At 31.1% G+C, this 16,156-nt stretch overlaps 4 protein-coding genes, 2 long non-coding RNA genes and 1 pseudogene across 14 annotated transcripts; 5 read left to right on the top strand and 2 right to left on the bottom strand.

The window, feature by feature from the left end:
• Positions 1-210: 210 nt before the first annotated feature.
• Positions 211-6,712, top strand: LOC105148397 (odorant receptor 10-like). Of its 2 annotated transcripts, XM_087405715.1 has the most exons (5): positions 211-1,013; positions 1,344-1,443; positions 1,641-1,751; positions 1,868-2,023; positions 2,346-2,663. In XM_087405715.1, the coding sequence occupies exons 1-5, from the start codon at positions 211-213 to the stop codon at positions 2,397-2,399; spliced, it is 1,224 nt and encodes a 407-aa protein (XP_087261841.1). In that variant the 3' UTR covers positions 2,400-2,663. The 2 variants fall into 2 exon arrangements, with proteins under 2 accessions (XP_087261841.1, XP_087261842.1); XM_087405716.1 differs by lacking the exons at positions 1,641-1,751; positions 1,868-2,023; positions 2,346-2,663 and adding an exon at positions 3,877-6,712.
• Positions 2,149-10,419, bottom strand: LOC147910009 (uncharacterized). Of its 3 annotated transcripts, XR_015544938.1 has the most exons (5): positions 10,329-10,418; positions 10,120-10,234; positions 9,526-9,806; positions 8,448-8,584; positions 2,149-3,002 (listed from the first exon to the last, which is right to left on the bottom strand). It is a non-coding gene; the product is annotated as an uncharacterized LOC147910009 (long non-coding RNA). The 3 variants fall into 3 exon arrangements; XR_015544940.1 differs by lacking the exon at positions 10,120-10,234 and having other exon boundaries at positions 10,329-10,419; XR_015544939.1 differs by lacking the exon at positions 8,448-8,584.
• LOC147910010 (uncharacterized) lies at positions 4,506-6,712 on the top strand (annotated as a pseudogene).
• LOC105148398 (4-vinylanisole receptor-like) lies at positions 6,846-9,455 on the top strand. Of its 4 annotated transcripts, none has more exons than XM_087405708.1 (5): positions 6,846-7,649; positions 8,120-8,219; positions 8,409-8,519; positions 8,637-8,792; positions 9,144-9,455. In XM_087405708.1, exons 1-5 carry the CDS (start codon positions 6,847-6,849, stop codon positions 9,195-9,197), a joined length of 1,224 nt encoding a protein of 407 aa, XP_087261834.1. In that variant the 5' UTR covers position 6,846; the 3' UTR covers positions 9,198-9,455. The 4 variants fall into 4 exon arrangements, with proteins under 4 accessions (XP_087261834.1, XP_087261835.1, XP_011058406.2 ...); XM_087405709.1 differs by having other exon boundaries at positions 9,070-9,455; XM_011060104.2 differs by lacking the exon at positions 9,144-9,455 and having other exon boundaries at positions 8,626-8,773.
• On the top strand, positions 9,767-12,731 carry LOC105148360 (4-vinylanisole receptor-like). Of its 3 annotated transcripts, none has more exons than XM_087405634.1 (5): positions 9,767-10,587; positions 10,895-10,994; positions 11,092-11,202; positions 11,302-11,457; positions 12,518-12,731. In XM_087405634.1, exons 1-5 carry the CDS (start codon positions 9,767-9,769, stop codon positions 12,554-12,556), a joined length of 1,227 nt encoding a protein of 408 aa, XP_087261760.1. In that variant the 3' UTR covers positions 12,557-12,731. The 3 variants fall into 3 exon arrangements, with proteins under 3 accessions (XP_087261760.1, XP_087261759.1, XP_087261758.1); XM_087405633.1 differs by lacking the exon at positions 12,518-12,731 and adding an exon at positions 11,629-11,773; XM_087405632.1 differs by lacking the exon at positions 12,518-12,731 and having other exon boundaries at positions 11,302-11,622.
• LOC147910008 (uncharacterized) lies at positions 10,490-13,365 on the bottom strand. Its single transcript, XR_015544937.1, has 3 exons — positions 13,245-13,365; positions 11,075-11,252; positions 10,490-10,581 (listed from the first exon to the last, which is right to left on the bottom strand). It is a non-coding gene; the product is annotated as an uncharacterized LOC147910008 (long non-coding RNA).
• Positions 13,366-14,070: 705 nt separating this feature from the next.
• Positions 14,071-16,078, top strand: LOC105148361 (odorant receptor 10-like). Its single transcript, XM_011060062.2, has 5 exons — positions 14,071-14,898; positions 15,301-15,400; positions 15,497-15,598; positions 15,716-15,871; positions 15,949-16,078. The coding sequence occupies exons 1-5, from the start codon at positions 14,072-14,074 to the stop codon at positions 16,000-16,002; spliced, it is 1,239 nt and encodes a 412-aa protein (XP_011058364.2). The 5' UTR covers position 14,071; the 3' UTR covers positions 16,003-16,078.
• The last annotated feature ends 78 nt before the right edge of the window (positions 16,079-16,156 follow it).

Below are 16,156 nucleotides of genomic sequence, written 5' to 3'. Positions count from 1 at the left end.
GTATACAATAACTACAGATTAATCAACGCAACTCGCACACGTATCGATCGCTACTACCCCTTCACTCTGGAAAATCTGAAACTCTGTCTCTTAAGCTAACTATACTTCTTGGAAAAAAAAAGTTAGAAAAATGCGCAAGCGCTGAGAATGACTTGATGTTTCCTCCATCGCGATATTATCGCTCAATAGTTCGCCGACATTCCAATCACTATGTCGTATTCCTTCCATGTGTCCTCTATGCGCAACATCGCGTATCAACAGGACAACGAATACAGTATTCAATTGAATCGCTGGTTTCTAAAACCAATCGGTGCTTGGCCAGGGACCAACATTGGTATCGCCGGTAAGGTGTTATCGCGTGGTATCCAATTTGTTTGTCATTCTCTGATCGCCTTCACGGTGGTACCGTGTGCGTTATACATTATATTTGAGCCGGATGTGCATCTAAAGTTGAAGGCATTCGGTCCGATGATACACTGGCTGATGGGCGGCGCGAACTATTGTTCATTACTGATGCGTAGCTACAAGATACGCAAGTGCGTGGACCATATGCGTGCCGATTGGCAATACGTGGGAACAGTCCGCGATCGCGAGGTGATGCTGCAAAACGCAAAATTCGGTCGATTTGTGTCTGCCTTTTGCGCGGTCTTCATGCAAGGCGGTGTCTGTTCCTACAGTATCATTACCACTCTGACACCGGCGAACATTCGGATCGGGAACGTCACGATAACTATGCACCAGCTTCCGTGTCCGTTCTACACGGAACTGGTGGACACTAGATACAGTCCAGCAAACGAGATTGTGATCGTCCTACAATTGTTGTCAACTGTCATAGTAAACTCTGTCACGGTGGGCGCGTGCAGTCTCGCTGCGGTCTTCGCCATGCATGCCTGTGGCCAGCTGAGCATTCTGATGATAAGATTGGACGAACTTGTCGACGAAACAGAAAGCGAACATAAGGTCACGCGACGAAAATTGGCTATCATCGTGGAGCAACATCTCCGTGTACTGAGGTAATATTTATACATTGTAGATTTTGAAAATGTATATTTGATTTTTTATTTATATTTCTATCAAAATTCAAATGAGTGAATAAAATTTTAATATTTAAATCGCCGATTCAACAATTCATTTAAAAGATATCCTTTTTATTTTTATTGTTTAACTGATTTTGTAGTTAAAGTTTTCAAAATCTTGTTTAAATTTCTCTGCTGTAAACGAGTTACACATAACAAAAAATGATATTAAAAAATGTAATAATATATTAAGTTATATTATATTATATATTATATATATATATATATATAGTATATTATATTACTAAATAATAGTTTTAATTTCAGTTTTGTATCACAGATAGAAACGATTATGCATCAGATATGTCTCGTTGAATTATTGGGGTGTACTACCGATATGTGCATGCTCGGATATTATACGATTACGGTATGCTGGTATCACATCAAACAGTAACTGCAAAATAAATCTTTGTACGCGTGTGCATTTTACTTATGTTACATTTTTTATTATATTTTTTAACAAATTAAATAATAGTAAAATCATTTTGTACAGACATTTTTGCTTGTGTGTGTGTGTGCGTGTGTGTGTGTATTTATTTATAAGATGATTATATGTATTTATAGGAATGGAAATTGCACGATACTAAAAATTTGCTTACATACTTTACTATATTCATAGCCATGTCATGCAACATTTTTATATTTTGTTATATTGCTGAAATCCTCACGGACCAGGTAGTGGCATCGTATATACGTATACATAACTGTATATAAATTTTTTTCTCTTTTTTTATAATAGTTTAAAATAAAATTATGACGTAAAAACATAGATCAAATTAGAGTTTGTATAGTGTCAAAAAATAGGAGAAATGGCATACATGACAGAGTGGTACCGATTACATCATAAAATTGCGATCGATCTAATTCTAATAATTTCAAGATCAAATGCCGTTATTAAGATAACCGCCGGTAAAATGATTCAGCTATCTATTGCAACTTTTGGAGATGTAAGTTTATCTAAATACTATATTAACATTTTTTTATAAACAAAATGTTGATGATTTACCTTTGTAAACTCCTTTAATTTTTCTTTGTAAACTTGTCTTTGTAAAATAAAATTTTTTTAAAAAAATTCTTTCTTCTTTTATATATGTACTTTTATGTAAGAACTTTTAGATATTTATGTCTCAATGTTTATTATATTATATTAGATATTATATAGCTTATATTTTTTTAATATTCTTATATATGCTAGAAAGATTTAAAAATTATTACATAAAAAATGCGCAAAGATCATTAAGACGGATCTATCAACTATAATTGTTTCAGGTCATGAAAACATCATTTGCGTATTTAAATATACTCAGAACAGTAGCGACATAACAAAATGTAGATGTATATGACATAAGAGCTCCAGACAAACAAATATTCCTAACAAATATTCAAATTATGAATAATCAATGTAGTGATATAGCTGATTCTATGGTATTAATAAGTATTTTTTTCTTCTCAATAATGTCGTTATGCAATATATCTCATTCTATGTTTTGTCTTATTAATAACAATATTACATTTTCATTATGTGTAACAAACAAGATATAAGTTTTAACAGCTAAAGTGTAATATAAAATACCAAAAGACGTCATACTTTTGTCTAATATCATTTACATTAAGAATACTACTCGTTAAACAAAAATAACTGCGAATTTGATTACTTTTGTTGACCAAGCTATCCCATGAATTGTGTTTAGATGTCTCGTACAATTCATGTGATTTCGTGCAACTAGTAGGTATAAGTATCGATTATATTCTGTCTCAGCTGGATGGCGTATAAATTTGTTTCTCCTCCAGGAACTCAGACCGAAATGAAATCGGTCCGGCTACGATCACGGTCAGAGGCTGTATCCAATTTTCGATTTCGGTTCCGATTCCGGTCCTTTTACCGGATAACGGTTTCGGTCTTTTTTGATTCCGTATCGGAAAAATCTGAAATCAAAGCGGTTTTAGCTCTTTTATCGACAACGGTGACTGTAATCGTTTAAATTTCAATTTTTTTTTTGTTACTGTTATGGGTATATGATTATCTATTGTAGAAAAAGATGACATAATAAATAAATTGCATATAAAAATTCACATTTATTAAAAAAAACATTTTTTAATTGGACATTTACGTTTGAGAGTCGATTTTAAAGGTATTTTTTGTAAATTTTTTAAAATAAAAATTTAGTGTATTTTTCATCGTTAAAGATATCACAAAAAGTAATATAAAATGGCATAATTTTATTTTAAACATACAATATGCATAAAACTTATTAAAATGTAAAATTAATTATTAAACATTTTAGGTAATTAAAACGTCGATCGCATATTTAAATATGCTTCGAACTTTAACTATGTAAATGCTGTGAATGTGATAAAATATGAGTATTTGTAATATTCTCTACTTAGATATAAATTTAAATAGATTTAAAAAATATATAAAGTTTTTTGTATAGGAATTGTGTGTTTTATACATAAATCTAATATAAATCTAATCCACACATATAAACATACAAGCACATATATATAATAATGGATGATAGAAATTAGAATAAATAAATATGAATATAAACTCTATACTTAGATTCTGCATTATATAATAGAGGCATTATATGACGATATTCTGCATTATATGATGATAAGTACGCATAGTTAATGTCTCAATGTAGATAATAATAATTCAGTTACTGTATGAGAAATTTTATCAGGTTTATATGTGGGTTAAGTTATAAAAAATTCATTTTATTATTTAATCATGTTTGAAGTAAAAATTAGAAGTAAAAATTAATATTTTATCAATTATTATTGTAATTTTTTCTAGGTTTTAAGTGTTTCATTGCCAATCAAGAACTTTTCTACTACTAGACATAAAATTGATTTATCATCAGCTATAGCCATGTAAGTACAATATCATATGAAAAAATAAATCAGAATTTTATATCTTATATTAATAATAGAAATATGATAAAATATAATTTTTTATAAAAAAACAAGCATATAAATAAAATTCCAGTCAATAGATATTTTTCATCAATACATATCTAAGTTAATCATAGATATCATATTAATGCAGTTATCTTTCTTTGAAAAAAATATATATTATTAAATTATTTTTCACCTTAAATATGCTATGTTCACAACTTGAGGAAGCATTATTTGAAGTATAGCAATCTTCATGCTAAATGTAACTCATTAAATTGTTAAATAACTAACTAAATTTTTTTTGGAATATGTATCATAAAATACAAATGTTACCTATATGCATTTGAACCGCTGAATAATAAAGTCGATTGGTGTCTCTCCAAAGTTTCAATATTCATTATTCAATATTTCATGTATAGAAAAATTCGTATATTTTCTGATAAATTTAATCTGTATCGCTTTTTTCTTTATATCCTCTGTCATGTATACGATACTTTAAATGAGTAATACGTATCGTATGCTTTGTGAGGTGCGAGTTTTTGTATAATGGTTATTATAAACTATTCTTTGTTAATTGTACGCGAGAACGACATCCGCAATGATATTAAACATATCGAAAAAGATTGGATAAATACTCGATATTACAATAATACTCTAATATTTTATAATACTCGATTGGATTATAAAAAAACGCGAAGTTGACACTTGGCGGCACTCTGCGCGTTCTTCATGTACAGCGATGGTATTTTTTATTACCTTATTCTGTTGTTGAGTACTCGCAAGATTACGGATGAAAAATCAATATATTAGCCATTAATAAATCCGATTGCCAAGGTGATTGTCGACGCATGATATAGTCCCATCAATAAAATTTTCTTTTGAAAGCAGTTTCTATCGAGTTTCCTTGCGCACTTTATCTTTGTCAGTGCAAGAAGCTTAGCTGCCATATTGGCGATGCACGCTTATGACCTTATGGAGATCTTGGATCGAGCACTTGATAGACGGACGAAAATATTTATGTGATAACAATGAGAGATTGGCGATAATTACAGAGCATCACGTACGAATTTTACGGTGAGTCTCTTCCAAACTTCGTCAGTGTTCGTGCATTCAATATATCTATATTCCGCTTCAATTTATTTTTGATTATTTAAGAACAACTTAAAGAAATCATACTTTTTCTGTGAAATATATATGCGTTCCACTTAACGCTTACAACGCTCGTGAAATCATTTCATCTTTTATCGTTTATCAAATGTTAAAGAAGGACAAATGATGCTCATGAACGTTGCGAGCGTTAAGTGGAACGCAACCATATTATTTATACAGACACACACCCACACACACACACGCGCGCGCGCGCGCGCACGATAATATATCTTTCAGTTTTATATATTCAATTTAACGAACAGAATACTGCGTGAAATATTTGTCATGAGCAATGTTGGAGATCATGTATGATTTATATCGATATGTACAATATATCCCCAAATATAAAACTTATTATATTGCAGGAATGAGAGAGCCAAAAGATTATAAGTTATATAACGTATATTGTTCTTTTTCTATCTTTTACTTTTAATGTTTTTATATTTTATTATATCGGCAAACTTATTGCCGAAAAGGTAAAGCCCTATAACAACCGGAACATTCCTTTGCACATCTGGATAATATATTTTTACACAATAGCAAGAGTATTTTTATAAGACTTATTATTATTATTATTATTATATATAATAACGTATTGTTATAATAAAAATATCTAATCGTACTAAAATTTACAAAATTTAGAATTATATTTCAGAAATTAAGAAACTCTTAGTTGTGTGTAAATGTAAATAAGCTGACATTTATTTGTCATCATTTGATGTCAATATGACGACAAATAACGTTAGTTCGTTTGTCGGATATCACATTTTATATAGGAAAAAATTAAAAAAGCAATCCAATGAATAGTACAAGAAAATCGGTGAGGTATCACAATCGATTGATATTGTATGTCTGGAAGAAAAAGCCTCGATATTGTATTAATGATTGCTATATCCAATACATCAATTAAATTTACATCGGAAATATTATCGAGTTGTCTTTCATTACTTTTGGAAACGTGAGTAACATAATATCAATGTTTATTGCATCTGTTTATAAGAATATGATTTGTACAATTAACAAGTGGTTAAAACGTCAGTCACTTACTTTAACATGCTGCGTACATTATATATATTCTTGTCCAAAGTATACATATTAATAAATGACACAATCGATAAGGTTGCAAATAAATGTCAATTAGTTGTCTGACATGTATCAAGAAAAAAACAGAAATGTTTTTTAAGAAATAGAAAACGGTACTTATTAAATATCTTATTACTTATTAAAGTATTTATTAAACAATATACCTTTTATTTTGTTATATACTAATATTATTTGGCATAATACGCAAAAATCAAACGAATGCAATTTATATTTTTATGACATAGTTCATTTTTTGGTATAAAATTTCTTATTATACATATATACACATTACGTATAAGTAAGAAATTTTTAATTATCAAGAAATGTTATGTATAACAAAGAATAAAAAACATGATATAAAATGTAAACTACATATATTACCTCGCTCCATGCAGATTATTTTCCTATCGTGCATCTAAGTAGAATAGGGCATATAATAACTACCGATTAATCGACGCAACTCGCACCCGTATCGATCGCTACTACCCCTTCACTCTAGAAAATCTAAAACTCTGTCTCTTAAGCTAACTATACTCCTTGAGAAAAAGAGTTAGAATAAATGCGCAAGCGCTGAATGACTTGATGCTTCCTCCATCGCTATATTATCGCTCAATAGTTCGTCGACATTCCAATCACTATGTCGTATTCCTTCCGTGTGTCCTCTATGCGCAACATCGCGTATCAACAGGACAACGAATACAGTATTCAATTGAATCGCTGGTTTCTAAAACCAATCAGTGCTTGGCCAGAAACCAATACTAGTATCGCCGGCAAGGTGCTATCCCATGCTATCCAATTTGTCTGTCATTCTCTGATTGCCTTCACGGTAGTACCGTGCATATTATACATCATATTTGAGCCGGATGTGCATCTAAAGCTGAAGGCTTTTGGTCCGATGATACATTGCCTGATGGGCGGCGCGAACTATTGTTCATTACTAATGCGTAACTACAAGATACGCAAGTGCGTGGACCATATGCGTGCCGATTGGCAGTACGTGGGTACAACGTACGATCGCGAGGTGATGCTGCAAAATGCAAAATTCGGTCGATTTGTGTCCGCTTTTTGCGCGGTCTTCATGCAAGGCGGTATCTGTTCCTTCTGTATCATTACCATTCTGACACCGGCGAACGTTCGAATCGGAAACGTCACGATAACTACGCACCAGCTTCCGTGTCCATTCTACATGGAGCTGCTGGACACTAGATATAGTCCAGCGAACGAGATTGTGGTTGTTTTACAATTGTTGTCAGCTGTCATAGTAAACTCCGTCACGGTGGGCGCGTGCAGTCTTGCTGCGGTCTTCGCCATGCATGCTTGTGGCCAGCTGAGCATTCTGATGATGAGATTGGACGAACTTGTCGACGAAACAGAAAGCGAACATAAAGTCACGCGACGAAAATTGGCTATCATCGTGGAGCAACATCTCCGTGTACTGAGGTAATATTTACACATTGTAGATTTTGAAAATGTATTTGATTTTTTATTTATATTTCCATCAAAATTCAAATAAGTGGAATGAAGTTGTAATATTTAAATCGCCGATTCAGCAATTCGTTAAAAAAATATTCTTTTTATTTGTATTGTTTAACTAGTTTTGTAGTTAGAGCTTTCAAAATCTTATTTTAATTTCTGTAAAGAAGTTATACATAACAAAAAATGATATTAAAAAATGTAATAATATATTAAATTATTATTTTATAATCGTTTCTATCTGCGATACAAAACTGAAATTAAAACTATTATTTTAGTAATACAATATATTCTGTGTGTGTGCGTGCGTGCGTGCGTGCGTGCGTGCGTGCGTGCGTGTGTGTGTGTGTGTGTGTTTGTGTTTGTGTGTGTATGTGTGTGTGTGGGTGTGTGTGTGAGTGTGTATGTGTATTACTAAACAATAGTTTTAATTTTAGTTTTGTATCGCAGATAGAAACGATTATGCATCAGATATGTCTCGTCGAATTTTTAGGTTGTACCACTGATATATGCATGGTTGGATATTATATGATTACGGTATGCTGGTATCACATCAAATAATTGTAATAACTGCAAAATAAGTTTTTGTTTTTTTTACGCGTTTCATTTATGTTACATTTTTTATTATATTTTTTAACAAATTAAATAATAATGAATTATTTTATACAGACATTTGTGTGTGTGTGTGTGTATATTTATTTATAAAATGATTATATGTATTTATAGGAATGGAAATTGCACGATACTAAAAATTTGCTTACTTACTTTACTATATTGATAGCCATGTCATGCAACATTTTTATATTTTGTTATATTGCTGAAATCCTTACGGACCAGGTAGTTACATCGTATATACGTATTACATATGTGTATATAAATTTTTTCTCTTTTATTATAATAGTCTAAAAATAAAATTATGACGTAAAAACATAGATCAAGTTAGAGTTTGTATAGTGTCAAAAAATAGGAGAAATGGCATACATGACAGAGTGGTACCGATTACATCATAAAATTGCGATCGACCTAATTCTAATAATTTCAAGATCAAATGCCGTTATTAAAATAACCGCCGGAAAAATGATTCAGCTATCTATTGCAAGTTTTGGAGATGTAAGTTTATCTAAATACTTTATTAACATTTTTTTATAAATAATATTTCGAGGCATATTTGTTTTTGTAAATTTCCATAAAATTTTTTTAAATATCTTACTATTTTTATATATGTACTTTTATATATGAACTATTTTTATACAACTATACTGAACTATTATATTTTAACTATTTATATATCTTAATGTTTATTATATTATGTTTATATTGCTTAATATTAACTTTTATATCGCTCATTTTAATATTCTAATACATTCTTCGTCTATTCTTCGTCTAGAAAGGTCTAAGAATTATTACATAAAAAATGCGCAAAGGTCATTAAGATGGATCTATCAACTATGATTGTTGCAGGTCATGAAAACATCGTTTGCGTATTTAAATATACTCAGAACAGTAGCGACATAACAAAATGTAGATGTATGTGACATAAAAGCTCCAGATAACAAATATTCAAATTATAATGAAGTAGTGATATAGCTGATTCTATGGTATTAATAAGTATATCTTTTACTTCTCAATAATGTGGTTATGTAATATATCCCATTTTATGTTTTATCTTATTAATAATATATTATATTTTGCAATATTATATTTTGATGTGTGTAACAAACAAGATATAAGTTTTAACAGCTAAAGTGTAATATAAAATACCAAAAAACATCATACTTTTGTCTAATATCATTTACATTAAGAATACTACTCATTAAACAAAAATAACTGCAAATTTGATTACCTTTGTTGACCAAGCTATCCCATGAATTGTGTTTAGATGTCTCGTACAATTCATGTGATTTCGTGCAACTAGTAGCTATAAGTATCGATTATATTCTGTCTCAGCTGGATGGCGTACAAATTTGTTCTCTCTCCTCACATGTCCGCGCAGGCGCTGACGTAACCACTACTTCATTGAGAAACCAAGTAGTAGGATTATAGTCCATGCTATCAGTACCTGGCGCGTTGTCTATGAATCGACTATGAAGCGCGTTGTCTATGAATCGACTATGAAGCCCGTTTCTAGCGAGATCATTGTGAGCGATTACAAACGAGACAACGATTATAGTTTACAGTTAAATCGTTGGTTTTTGAAATCGATAGGCGCTTGGCCAGAAATACAAACAAATTCAATGATTAAGAATGTTTTAATAAATATCTTGCGATTAATATGTCATTCATTAATAGCTTTTACCGTGATATCTGCTATATTATACATATTATTCGAAGAAAAGGATTTCCGTTTGAGACTCAAGGCTATTGGACCTACGAGTCATATTCTGATGGGTGGAATTAATTACTGTTCGCTCCTGCACCATAATAATCGGATACGTACGTCTATAAAGCATATGGAGACCGATTGGCGGATGGCGAAGAGAGAATACGATCGGGAATTAATGCTACGAAACGCGAGAGTGGGACGCGTTATAGCGGGCATTTGCGCGCTCATCCTGCAAGGTGGCGTTATTTGTTATAACATAGCGAGAGGAATGTCACGGATATCTGTGGAAATCGGCAACAAGACGATTGAAACAGGTCGCCTACCTTGTCCGTCCTTCAACAAAATCGTAGATACCAGACTCAGTCCAATATATGAGATCGTGCTCGCGTTGCAGTGTCTTTCGACCATCGTAGTAAATAACATCACGATTGGTGCTTGCGGTCTCGCCGCGGTTTTCGCGATGCATGCATCCGGCCAACTCAATGTAGTGATGCTACGTCTCGAAGAACTCGTCACCGAGCGACAAGATCTCCTTCAGCTGAGACTGGCGAACATTGTGGAGCATCACCTGCGAGCCTTGAGGTAAAAATTAATTTTAAAAGATTATGTACAAATAAATTTTAATTCTCTACGAGAAATGATACGGTTGTATATTTTATAAACTTTGACTGATTTTTGAATAACCTTTAAAATTAATTTCTCGTAAAATTTAGTTATTTTTATCTGGAAAAAGTGCCAAAAAACTATAATATGTGGAAAAATTATCTTATATTTTTTTTTCTAAATATAACATATTTGCAGAATTGCAACTGTCGCGGCTGTAAGATATTCGGATAAAAAAATTGAGTGTCTTTAACGTCGCGGCTGTTGCTGGATGTATCGATTGCAGGTTTCTTTCACATTTGGAGGCAATTATGAGTGAGATATGTTTTGTGGAATTAATCGGGTGTACATTCAACTTGTGCATGTTAGGATATTACACCATTACGGTATGCTTAAAATTTAAGAAAGGTGAATATGTGACAGATTGACTATATCGTTACTATATCTATATTGTAAATGCTATTACTTTGGGTATTCTTCCAGGAATGGCATGAAGAGAGTATAAACACTATAATAACATATATCATGGTGTTAACAGCAATGATGTTTAATATCTTCATATTTTGCTTCATTGGCGAACTCGTGTCGGATCAGGTACATAAAGTAATTGTGTTCCATTTCAAAAGCTTTCCTTATATATTTATCTGCAATTAAAATATTCACACTTGGATTAACGGATTCATTATGTGATAGTGTAAAAAAGTTGGTGAAGTAGCTTATATGACGGACTGGTATAAATTGCCACATAAAATCGTTCTTGGTCTTATTTTAATAATCTTGCGATCAAGAATTGTTACCAAAATCACGGCTGGAAAAGTATTTCATATGTCTATCCAGACTTTCGGTGTTGTAAGTATTATAAAAATTATAAATATAACTTCTAATAAAATTAAAATATTTAGTGTATTTTTTATCGCCAAGGGTACCGCAAAAAGTAATATAAAATGGCATAACTTAATTTTAAACATATAATATAAATAAAATTTATTAAAATGCAAAATTAATTATTAAACATTTTAGGTAATTAAAACGTCGGTCACATATTTAAATATGCTTCGAACTTTGACTATGTAAATGCTGTGAATGTAAATGATAAAATATGAGTATTTGTAATATTCTCTATTTAGATATATTAAAAAATATATAAAAGTTTTTCGTATAGAAATTGTGTGTTTCATAAATCTAATAAAAATCTAATCCATATAAACATATATGATGACAGATGCATCAACAAATGATAGAAATTAGAGAAAATTAATAATAAACTCTATGCTTCTGAGATTCTGCATTATGTAATAAAGATGACGATAAAAGTAGAAAATGGATATGTATTCTTGCCTCCATGCATATATTATCCCATAAGATTTTCAATCTTACTCTGATGGATATTGTCAATGTCCATTTGTCTTTACTTTGAAAGCATCTCTGACTACTAACGTTAAATTTCATATATGCAATTTATATTAAAATCTTTATATTAAAAGTAATAATGACTAACATTCTTTTTACAATTAGTTCTGTTGCTGTAATCGAGTGTGGTAACTTCTTTCATATGCCTGTATTGCTCACGCTGTGTTGTATTATATGATTATACACATACAGTCATACCTATATTTTTTAACGTCGAACGTCAAAATTTTGTTAGAAAAGCGTTTTTGACAAAGATACTCTCGATGGATTACCGCTTCCTTCCGAGAGGAGATACAAACGTATGAAAATATTGTTGGGTTTATCAGGAATCCCGGGATTTCTAACATAGCAGACAAGTGCGCTATCTGCTTTGCCACGCTCGCTCTCTTTGTAATAAACATTACAAAAGTTCAAATTTATTTGTACTATGAAAATTAAGTTTTTTTTTTAACGTAAAGATGAATACGATTGACATAAAAGAGAAAATACAATCTTGCAGTGCAAAAAGATGGACGAAGTATCCTACATGACTGATTGATATCGTCTGCTAGAAAAATATCGAACTGTCCATTTTTAGTACTTTTGATAGCGTAAGTAAAACATCATTTATTAAATTGATTCACGAAACATGACTTAAATATCATTTTTTTAAAGATGATTAATATCAGTTGCTTACTTGAACATATTACGTGCATTAACTATATAGACAACTCAAAATGTACACGGAAAAAAAAGATATATTAGGTGTTGGAATTAATTCGTAGCGTTTTACAAGTGATGGGAAGTACTTTCATTAATGTATTTTTTAATGCTCATGTGAAATAAATAACATTCTTTCATTAAAAAACGCTACGAATTAATTCCAACACCTAATAGTTTACATAACTAAAAATATTTAATTATGAGCAATATAGAAACATCATCCTAATTATATTTATATAACAGAAAAACGTATAATTAATACGATTTGTTTACTCTGACGTGTCAATTATATCAATACTTAGCAGGCATGATCTGGTGATAACCAAAACTTGATTAGGAGACCATTTACTATGGATAAGTTATATATCTATATAGTTGCGTCAATTGTAACATTATAAAGCATGATTTAAAAATGAAATAAAAATTATTAATATTAATTCATATTAAATTATTAATATGAATTAATTTCTTATTGCATCATGTTATAAATTAGGTTACAATTTCAAAAAGCAAAAGCGACTTACCAAACTTACAAAAATGTGTATACTTGAAATGCCATCATTGCTGCAATATAAGCTAACCTAACTATTGTACTATGGTTCAAGCAATCACATAAACAGTTGTTCCATATTTTACTATTTAATCTAATTGGCATCACTAGATTCTGTGTAGACTAACCATATTGTTTTTTCTGTGTACAAATTATACATTTTTGTAATATACAATAAAAAAATGGAACTAATAATTTTATTAAATCAATTAACCATTTAATATGACATTAAAGAAAGAATAAGAATAAGAAATAAGTATAGATTTAATAAATAAAAAGATGTGCGTGAACTTTGATATTTATTCTAAAATGTGACTTCTTTCGTGTCTTATTTTACTAATTTTTTTTTCGCTATTTACAATTAAATTCTCTAATAAATTTCAAAGTATGGTCATTATATTTCAGAATATTAATTCATTTAATACGTATACATATTCATCTAATTATCTAATTTTATGAATATGTATATGTATGATTTTATACATATGCAATATTTTTATTCCAAAGAAAAATTCATAAAAAAAGAATGAGAATCGCGATCCTTACCGATTCTTCTCGTAAAACATACTCGTGGAAGAGTTATATGCCTTACGCACCTAATTCACAGTAACTAATATATCATACAAAGAAGAAGAAAATAAAATCCTCTCTTACCTTCATGGTTATCAATATGACTATAAAATGCACCCTTCAACTTCATAGCTCTTTCCTTGTAAGTTAAGCGCGCAAGCGCTTAACGTTACTACGGGGTCTATCCTCGATTTTCCGTCCTTTCAGTACGCTCTAAGCTTTTGTGCTTTAATGATGCGGAAATCACCCTGTACTCAGAATTCAAATCCGATAGCGACTGTTTACGATCATGAGAAATATGCGAGGCTAAGTATCCAGCAGATTCGTTGGATAATGAAGTCAATTGGCATTTGGCCCAATTCATTTAAATTCTCTTCTCCGATAATGAAATATGTGCGCGTGCTACTGAACGTAATTTGTGTCGGTATAGTGACTTTTGTCTTCATACCGTGCGTTTTCTACGTCGTGCTCGAAGTCGAAGGCACATACAATACCTTGAAGTTCATTGGACCGTTATCCTTTTGCCTGATAACTATCGTGAAGTACAGCTCGCTGGCCTTTCGTAGGAGAGATATCCGTGTATGTATCGAGCATATCAAGACCGATTGGAAGAATACGTGGTATCACGACGATCGCGCGATTATGATCAGAAATGCGGAATTCGGCCGTCGTCTCATAGTGATCAACGGGTTCTTCGCGTACAGCGGTGCTATATTATTTCACATCGCCATGCCGTTTAGTATGGGCAAGATTACAGAGAGAAATAGTAATCTGACGTACCAGCCACTGCCATATCCGGTCGCAAGGATGATCGTCGACACGCGTCACAGTCCAATTAATGAGATTTTTTTTTGGATTCAGTTCGTGTCGGCTGTCATTTCGCAAACCGTCGTGACCGCTACCTGTGGTTTGATTGCCGTTTTGGCAGTACATGCTTACGGCCGTCTGGAGATTCTCATGCAATGGATTTTGCATTTAGTGGACGGGAGAGAGGATTTTTCTAATAACGTGGATGATAGGCTGGCCATAATTGTGCAAGAACATGTGCGAATTTTGTGGTAAATCTGCTATTCAGAAAATAACAATTGTCTCCTTTAAATGTATTGCATATTCAATATGTATTCCTCATTACACTTTTATTTTAATTTCTCGTAATAACATTTAAAGAATGAGTTGTGAACTGTTAATCATCTCTTGGCCATAATTTATCTATAATAATGCTTGTGCAATAATGCTTTTCTTTTCATTATAACACTATCGATATAATAACATTAACTTATAATAACATTAACAATAACTTACGATATAATATAATAATATTTTTTTAAAAACAAGAAAAATTGATTATTTAAGTGACTCACTCAAAAATGATTATATAAATTATATACTGTTTTCTCATTTATAATATTATGATTAATTGTTATACATATTCCCAACCCCATACATGTATTATTTTGCAGTTTTATAGAGTTAACAGAAAAATTATTGCACAAGGTATCTTTTGTGGAAGTTGTAGGAAATACGCTCAACATATGTTTTCTTGGATATTATACAATTATGGTAGGCACATCATGTAAAATTCACTCTTCTGCAATAATATTAGAATACTGATGATGTACGCAAAATATTTCCGAAAATAGAAAATTTTAATTGCAGGAATGGGAGGGCGGCTTTGCAATAACATACATTATTCTGCTTATGAGTTTCGTCTACAATCTTTTCGTATTTTGTTACATAGGTGAACTTGTTGCCGAGCAGGTATGATTTAGTATCGTCAAAATTATAATAAAAAGTTTTATTGCTGCAATTGCAAAAATAAAACTTTTGTAGGAGTGTAATTCATTTAATGAATTAATGAATCAATCCTGTCCATAGTGCAAGAGGGTCAGTGAGATATCATACATGATCGATTGGCATCGTCTATCAAAAAGGAAAGCTCTAGCTATTGTATTAATGATTATGATGTCCAATTCATCGGTTAAACTTACTGCTGGGAATATCATAGAGTTATCTATGATCAGTTTCGGTGATGTAAGTATTTATAAATTAATTATAAGTTTTATAGAATAACTTTTTAATTGCATGACTCATAAACGTTTATTAAACAGGTGATTAAGACATCGGTTGCCTATTTAAATATGTTACGTACACTTACTACTTAAAAATTTTTCATAAATTACAGTACTGATGATTGATATAAATTGTATTTGTTGCAAAATAAATAATAATATAAACCAATTAATTTTATAAAATACGTATATGAATTATAATAATTAATCTAACTTTATATGAAAATAAAAAAAGAAATGAAGTTTC

Source organism: Acromyrmex echinatior, chromosome 4 (genome assembly GCF_024713525.1).
Source record: "Acromyrmex echinatior isolate Ae372 chromosome 4, ASM2471352v2, whole genome shotgun sequence".
NCBI lineage: Eukaryota > Metazoa > Arthropoda > Insecta > Hymenoptera > Formicidae > Acromyrmex > Acromyrmex echinatior.
Note: the sequence above shows the minus strand (reverse complement) of the source record. Positions and strands in the feature narration are given on the sequence as shown.

Excerpts from the sequence above, each read along its gene's own strand:
- LOC105148397 (XM_087405715.1), top strand. The coding sequence starts at position 211 with ATGTCGTATTCCTTCCATGTGTCCTCTATGCGCAACATCGCGTATCAA. Across the intron at positions 1,014-1,343 it reads CAACATCTCCGTGTACTGAG|TTTTGTATCACAGATAGAAA; the intron begins GTAATATTTATA and ends TTTTAATTTCAG. Across the intron at positions 1,444-1,640 it reads TCGGATATTATACGATTACG|GAATGGAAATTGCACGATAC; the intron begins GTATGCTGGTAT and ends ATGTATTTATAG.
- LOC105148398 (XM_087405708.1), top strand. The coding sequence starts at position 6,847 with ATGTCGTATTCCTTCCGTGTGTCCTCTATGCGCAACATCGCGTATCAA. Across the intron at positions 8,220-8,408 it reads TTGGATATTATATGATTACG|GAATGGAAATTGCACGATAC; the intron begins GTATGCTGGTAT and ends ATGTATTTATAG. Across the intron at positions 8,793-9,143 it reads CTATTGCAAGTTTTGGAGAT|GTCATGAAAACATCGTTTGC; the intron begins GTAAGTTTATCT and ends TGATTGTTGCAG.
- LOC105148360 (XM_087405632.1), top strand. The coding sequence starts at position 9,767 with ATGAAGCGCGTTGTCTATGAATCGACTATGAAGCCCGTTTCTAGCGAG. Across the intron at positions 10,588-10,894 it reads CATCACCTGCGAGCCTTGAG|GTTTCTTTCACATTTGGAGG; the intron begins GTAAAAATTAAT and ends TATCGATTGCAG. Across the intron at positions 11,203-11,301 it reads GCGAACTCGTGTCGGATCAG|TGTAAAAAAGTTGGTGAAGT; the intron begins GTACATAAAGTA and ends ATTATGTGATAG.
- LOC105148361 (XM_011060062.2), top strand. The coding sequence starts at position 14,072 with ATGATGCGGAAATCACCCTGTACTCAGAATTCAAATCCGATAGCGACT. Across the intron at positions 14,899-15,300 it reads GAACATGTGCGAATTTTGTG|TTTTATAGAGTTAACAGAAA; the intron begins GTAAATCTGCTA and ends ATTATTTTGCAG. Across the intron at positions 15,872-15,948 it reads CTATGATCAGTTTCGGTGAT|GTGATTAAGACATCGGTTGC; the intron begins GTAAGTATTTAT and ends TTTATTAAACAG.